General features: G+C 39.3%; 1 protein-coding gene across 1 annotated transcript; it reads right to left on the reverse strand.

Moving 5' to 3' along the window:
* Positions 1 to 4,159: 4,159 nt before the first annotated feature.
* LOC139017893 (olfactory receptor 4S2) lies at positions 4,160 to 5,823 on the reverse strand. Its single transcript, XM_070426506.1, has 2 exons — positions 5,753 to 5,823; positions 4,160 to 5,140 (listed from the first exon to the last, which is right to left on the reverse strand). Exon 2 carries the CDS (start codon positions 5,093 to 5,095, stop codon positions 4,160 to 4,162), a length of 936 nt encoding a protein of 311 aa, XP_070282607.1. The 5' UTR covers positions 5,096 to 5,140; positions 5,753 to 5,823.
* Positions 5,824 to 7,337: the final 1,514 nt, after the last annotated feature.

Here is a 7,337-nt window from a genome sequence, read left to right on the forward strand (position 1 = left end):
AATGAGAATCCAAAAAGGTGATCTAGGGTTTCTCATCACACTCCTGGTGAAAAGAAAGAAGGTCCGCTGCTGGAGGGCTAAGAAATGTCATATCCTGTCGTCGCCAGTTTGGCTCAGCTGATAATGCCTTTGTCTGTCGATGGCAGGGTCTGGGTTCAATTCTGACCAAGAGCATGTACCTAGGTTGCAGGCTCCTCCCTGGCCGGAGTCCAGGTCAGGGCTCATGCAGGAGGCAACCAATCAAAGTGTTCCTCTCACTTTGATGTTTCTCTCTGTTTTTCCCTTTCTCTTTCACATTCTCTAAAAATCAATGGAAACATATCCTCAGGTGAGGATAAAAAAATAATAAAGAAATTATCTATATATATATAGAAGGCTAATATGCAAAGTGTCCCCTCGGTAGTTCGACCAGGAGACCAGGAGTTTAATCACTTGCTATGACTTGTGCTGACCACCAGGGGGTGGCATGGAACATGGCAGTGACCAGCAATGGCGGTGGGGCACTGAGGGAGAGAGGGAAAGAGGAGGCAGAGAGGCAGGGAACCTGATTGGCCCTGATTGCTGGCCAGTCCTGGGGCCCCTACCCATGCATGAGTTTCATGCACTGGGCCTCTAGTTATTAACATAAGAAACTTTCAAACCTGTAAAGAATTTTTCTGAGTTTATTTGAGCCAATCTGTCAATAATTGCTGAGAAGCAGAATCTCAACATATGGAGATAATGCTCAGGAGAATGGCGTTTTTTTCACCTATTTTTATACATTATAATCAAGGGAGGAGATGTAAGTGGGTTACATGAAATCCACTAGTGATAGATTAGGGAGGCGGGAGAAAAGCAAAGCTGGGAGACCTCTGGGATTGGATAAAAAGTAAAATGATAGACACATGCTTCTTTTACATAGGTAGGTACAGGATAGTTAACAGTCATAAATTAACATGATAACAATAACAATGAAGAAATTTGTGGTCTCCATCCTGGTGTCCTGGTGCATTGGTTGTGCCTTGAGGGGTCCGGAAAAAGGGAAGTTACAAATTACCCTGACATTCCAATGATATGCTATCATAGATACAAAAGACAACAAACAGGTTTAGTTGTCTAGGACATGGCCACCTGCCATCAACTGCTTTTAGTTAAAAAATTTTAATTTCAGACCATCCTTTGTGGTTGGTTACTTTAGGTCTCTAGGGTTTGCAAGGCTGCCACACAGGCCTTCCCTGAACTAGTCAGGTTAGTATGTGGCCCCTTTTCATCCACATAATGAATTAAATGTCCACATAATGAATTAAATTGGCTTATTGTGACAAATTTAATATTTGGTTTCTCTCCAAAGAAGACAGGCTTTTTGAACATGGCTCATATTAGTCTTTTGTTAACTCTCTTCTTATAATTTATCAACAAAGGAGGGGTGAACAGGCATCTACCCAAGGGTGGTTGATATTGTGTCTTCTTTTCCCATGTGCTTTCCATGGGCAAAATAGTGGGAGGGAGATTGGCTGTGTAGGAAGGTATTTGGAATTTGTGCTTTAGGTACATAACCAAGGTTAAGTGCCCTCTTCCATGTCCATTCCCTCTGCGTTGGCTTTTTCTACTGCTCCTTTCAAAATACCCAACACTAAATACACTGGAGGTTTTACTAATTTAAGAATGTGCCTCATTCCACTTGTGCCGATTTCCACTTCTACAGTTTGATCATATTCTTGGATCAGCCAGCTCAATAATGCCATGTAGCAAGCCATTTCAAAACTTTTGGCTTATACAACAAGCATTTAATTCTTGCTCATGTGTTGTTGGAGAAGCTGGGGTTTAGCTGATCTAGGTTGGGCTTGACTAGGCTTAATTGCATACCTCAGGGTAGGTTCCAATGTACTCCATGAGGTTCTTATTTTCACATGGAAAATAGAAGTGTTATCTTAGTCTCTGCTGAAATTGAGATTCTGTGTTCTGTACATGTTCTATATTGTTGACTGTTATGGAAGTTCAGTGTTGTATCTCTCTATTCTGTGTACTCGATTTGCAGATTTTTTTTATACTAAAAATGTAGAATAAAGACTATTTTGAAGATTTGATTAAAGTGATGAGGTACCATTACACAAAACAAACAAACAAACAAAAATCCAAAAAACAGTTGGTCCCCATGCAGGAGCTGGACAGAACAGAACATTGTCAAAATGAGGCTTTCCCTCTCAGGTACTATACAAATGGTGACATTCTGGTGACTCTGACTTGTGATAAATGTTTTAACCTCCTGGATATGTTTAAATGAGCAAAGGGATGCCATATGAAGACATGCACATCAAAGTTCTCTTTACATATTAAATTGAGTAGTGCATGGAAACATGTTTAAAATATTTTATCCTATAATCACTGATTAGAAAATGCAGGGAGACACAACTTTAATTTTTCTACTATGTGAAAGCTAATTTATTCATCTAGAAAATGAGAAAGGCTGTCATTTGTTTTCATCAATGAAGGCTCTAATCAAAGTCCCAACTTCCATTTTGTAACAACAAGGTTTTAAAACTGTAAAGCTGGCAGTCGATGGTGTGATTATATTTCTATGAAATAAAATGGTGTTGTTGACCAGACTCAACCCCGCTGAAACTGTGCAGAGTCTGAGTTCTCAGGATTCTTGGTCATCTCGTTCCAAGGAACCAACAGGAGACTCTGGGATCCTCTGATTGGGATTGACTGCCTTTTGATATATAATTTTTTATCTTTAATTTTATGAATGCATTGACATCAGAGATAATTTTTTAAAGCACTATTCACAGTCTTTTATATGAAGTTCACATGTGCACACAGATAGACATACAGACACACACACTCCACAAGCATAAACATATACCCAGGTATAGTCAGTAACTTAAATAATCAGATTTGTGGAAAATACAATGAAACAATTGCAGAGGTAATTAATGTCATTTGCTATAGAAAAATAAAGCTCAGATTGTGTGAAGGAGAAATGTAGCACTAGGGCAAGTATCAGTTCACATAAGAAAGACATGTTTGTCTGTCCAGAATGAGTCTTTCTGGAATCCATAGCTGGAAATCAGGTTTTAGTAGAGCCATTTGGTCCAAACATTGGAGAGAATACAGTTCCCAAATTTGAATTTCAGCAAATTGTGTTTATCCTGTCAGTTGAGTGACAGTCACCTATTCTTACAAATGGATAATTTTTATTCAGTTTCTTTATTTATTTTCTGTTAGTCACTTTACATTAATAGGGACAGCAGGTGACAATATAAGTGAAGATTAGAGTGAGAAGAAACATATTAATGGGATGTTATCATTAAAAGGGGGATCTTCGAGGTAATTTTTTTCAATTTTTCTATTGTTTGAGTAAAGAAAATGAGTCCTAGATAAAGGAAAAGCTTTTCCCCAAGACCAGAGGCTGAAATTGATGATTTTTTTTTTTAGAGACAGAGAGGAAGTGGGAGGGAGGGAGTGAGACATAAGTGGGGGGGGGGGGGGGAGCGTGGAGAAACACTGATTTGTTGCTCCACTTATTAATGCATTCATTGGCTGCTTCCTATATGTGCCCTGACCAGGATTGAACTGCAACTTTGGCATATGGGACCACCCTCTAACCAACTGAGTTACCTGACCAAGGCCCAAGTATTTTATTTTTAAGCCCTAGTTTTATCTCTTTTACATTCTGCAGACAAATCCCCTTCCATTCTAACATTATTAGGTTTAATTTTCACTCTGTTTGGGAGGACTTACATAAATATGCTTTAGTTTAGATCTCTATCATTTTCCACGTATCATTTCATTCATACAACATATACACAGTGAGTGCTTTGTATACACCAATCACAGTTCTAAACACTAGAAAACACCCTTAAGAATTTCACAATAAACTCTCATTCTTTAAAGAAAGTGTCACAAAGGTAAAAATGGGGAGAAAATAATGGTGCTAAGTATAATCATGGTGAGCTTCTGAGTTTAAATAAGATTTCTCTGGCCTAAATATTTTAGAAAATTGTCTGATTATGAAATATTAGGACAAATATAATAATAACGATGACACACAATACCTTACTTTTGTAGAAAGTGTTATTCTCTCATTTTTCCTCCCCCAAACCCCATAAGATTATTATTGTCTTCATTGTACAGATGATGAGGTTTAAGAGTATCCAGCGTAAGTTGTTACTTCCAACTATTTATCATTAGCTTCCCGGAAAACCTTTCTGCCCCATAGTTTCTTCATGGCATTCTTTACTTCTGCATTTCTCATCGTATAAATCAGTGGGTTTAACATGGGGGTGACAATGGTATAAAACACAGCCACCATCTTATCTTCTGAAAAGGTAGTGTCAGGGCGCATATACATGAAAGTACAGGGACCAAAAAAGATGATGACCACGGCGATGTGGGAGCCACAGGTGGAGAGAGCTTTGCGCCTGCCATCTGCTGACTGTTTTCTCAGGGACACCAGGATGACAGTATAGGAGATTAGCAAGATAACAAAGCTCCCCAGAGCAATGGTACCACTGTTGGCTGTCACAACAACACCAACGACATATGTATCTGTGCAGGCAAGTTGCAGCACCGGGTGGACATCACAAAAGTAGTGATCGATCTCATTGGGTCCACAAAAGGGTAGTGGGACTATCAGGGCCACTTGGATGATGGAGTGTAGGAACCCACCTGCCCAGGTCCCCAGCAGCATTTTATTGCATCTGTCCGGGCCCATGATAGTCATGTAGTGTAGGGGTTTACAGATAGCCACATAGCGATCATAGGCCATTGCCGTGAGGATGAAGATCTCCGTGCAACCAAAGAAATGAACCCCGAAGACTTGCAGCATGCACCCTTCGTAAGAGATAGTTTTGCGCTTGGCTAACAGGTCGACGATCATCTTAGGAGCGGTGACTGAAGAGTAACAGATGTCCACAAAAGAGAGGTAGCCGAGAAAGAAATACATAGGAAACTTGAAAAGGTTGCCCTTGTAAACTGTCAGCATGATGAGGAGGTTTCCCAGGAGAATGACGGAGTAGAAGAAAGAAAACACCACGAAACAAACCTCTTCCACCTCTAGGTTTTGAGAAAGGCCCCAGAAAACAAATTCAGTTACATTGTTTCTTTTTCCCATTGAATTAGTCTAGCAGACCAAGGTCCCAAGAGACGATTCAGTTACCTGAAAGAGAAACATAACAGAGACCAACAGAGTTAGTATTTCTCACTCGAACAAACAAATAATCACAGTCGTTGACAATAGAAGAATGGCTATTACTGCTGCTTGGCAGGCCTACAGGAAGAAACTGGAGTGTGAGCACCCTACCTGAGCGTGACAGTCCATTCCTTCACTTCAGATGAGAAAACCAACTCCAGGGAGATAGTGCAAAGCCTCTAAGTCACACATCTGGTCAAGAGTCTTACCTCCCTCACCCTTTATTAAGGTTATTTTGATCTGTTTCTAAAAATGTACTTACTTCTTATTCTGTAGAAGGCAGCCAGCTTAATTTTGAAACAACTTTTGTGTTTGGAGATATGGTAACAATTATATATCTGGAAAAGTTTGTCTAATTTTTGACACAGAAACAAAAACACATGCCCACATTTCCCGCCCCTCCCCCCCAATACATCCATGAGGGTTTCAAGTAGTGGAGAAAGGGTGACTTCTACAGGCTGTTCTTCTTATGAAACACTGATCTTTGTGTATATGAATTTACTGTCCCCTCTTTGCCATCAAGTTCTTATAGTGAAGAGTGGTGCGGTGCCATAGAAAGAGGGCCAACATGATACAAACCTGATTCTGAGGTAATGGTGCTGTAATTCCAGAGAAATCCCTTAGCTTCATGGGGCTTCTGTTATCCCATCCGTGAAATGGAAAGGTTTTCTCTTCACTATCATCTATCTTCGTACCATAAAGTTAAATATATTCTGTCAGCCTGAAATAGCCTTAACACCCTGATAAGGAGGCAGAGAGAAGAGGAGATAAAGCCACAGAAAAACCCTCTGGAGAGAGATCAGGGCCTGTTTGACTTGAAAGGAAGGGAAGTGAAGTCTCAGGTAATTTCTGTCTTCAAACCCAGTGTTTGAGGATTCCACAGGAATCACTGAGACTTGGTATTTTAAGCATTTGTCTGTGAACTGGAAAAAAACAACAATAACACACACACAAAAAGACAAAGAAATAAAGGAAGGACTTTGCCCTTAACCTCAGCATTCTTTCATGCACCTTTTTTTTTTTAAGATCACCTTTAAAAAAATTAAATTTATTGGGGTAACATTGGTTAATAATAGATTTCAAGCACATTTCTATTTACATGATCTGTACATTGCATTGTGTGCCCACGACCCAAAGTCAATGTTCTTCCGTCACCATGTATTTGACTCCCTTTACCCTTTACTAACCCCCCCACCCTTCCCTCTGGTTACCACCACACTGTTGTCTGAATCTCTGCATGCATCCTTTTTAAACTTTCAATTTATGCTAGTTTATATTAGGTCTCCCACTATAATTATATACTTGTACATAATCATTAATTCTGCATTATAATGATAAACATGAATTAAGTATTTCTGGAAGAGATCTTCGCTCAAAGATACTTTAATGGGGTTTAGGAAGAAGACAATATTTACTTTAAATAGATAAATCTTCAGTGGTGGAATTTCAGGTACTCTAGTGAGGTCACTAGAATGTAAGTGTGGAAGGGGGTATGTGCACCAGTTTGGACTCACTGGGGCTTGCAAGATATTCATCAAGCAAAGCCACAGAAGTGACTCCTTTAGTTATTGTTTAGTATGGATTGTCTTAGGTAGTCATTAGAAATGTTGTCCATCTGAGGCATGACATCCCAAGATCTGTCAAGTTCAGTGCCCTCAGCTGCCCCTTTGCAGCAAAATTGTACTTGGCATGTCCAGTTTTGGGGAAACTACAGGCTGGCTTTCCTCAGGTCTGTATATAAGAGTAAGTAGAGCAGTCATTACAGATGTGCCTTCTCTTGTAATAGTAATAATAATAATAATAGTAATAGTGATAGTGATAGTGATAGTAATAATAATAATAATAGTAATAGTAATAGAAATTCAAATTCAAATTCAGACTCAAACACTTCCCCCTGCTTTTATATGCTCATCCTTCTTTGGATTTTCTTTCTGAATTTTAAAAAAGAAGAATATTTTCTACTGAGAAAATCTTTCGATTTAAGAGAGCTCAAGTATCAGTTTTTGACAACTGTGAATTATGCTGCTTGGTTCTCATCTAGAAGAAATTGGGTGTGTAAACACAAGCTTGGGAACTGTGCCCCCACTGTCCATACCATAAGGTCTTAGAAGAATTCTTCCTTCTCTTCAAATCAAGACTCATCTAGAAGAATTCTTTCCTCCAC

The sequence above is a fragment of the Myotis yumanensis genome, unplaced genomic scaffold (assembly GCF_028538775.1).
Source record: "Myotis yumanensis isolate MYYU_CA2020_CCGP unplaced genomic scaffold, mMyoYum1.0.hap1 SCAF_10, whole genome shotgun sequence".
Classification (NCBI taxonomy): domain Eukaryota; kingdom Metazoa; phylum Chordata; class Mammalia; order Chiroptera; family Vespertilionidae; genus Myotis; species Myotis yumanensis.

What these genes read in the sequence shown, in the direction of transcription:
- LOC139017893 (XM_070426506.1), bottom strand. Translation starts at nt 5,095, where the DNA reads ATGGGAAAAAGAAACAATGTAACTGAATTTGTTTTCTGGGGCCTTTCT.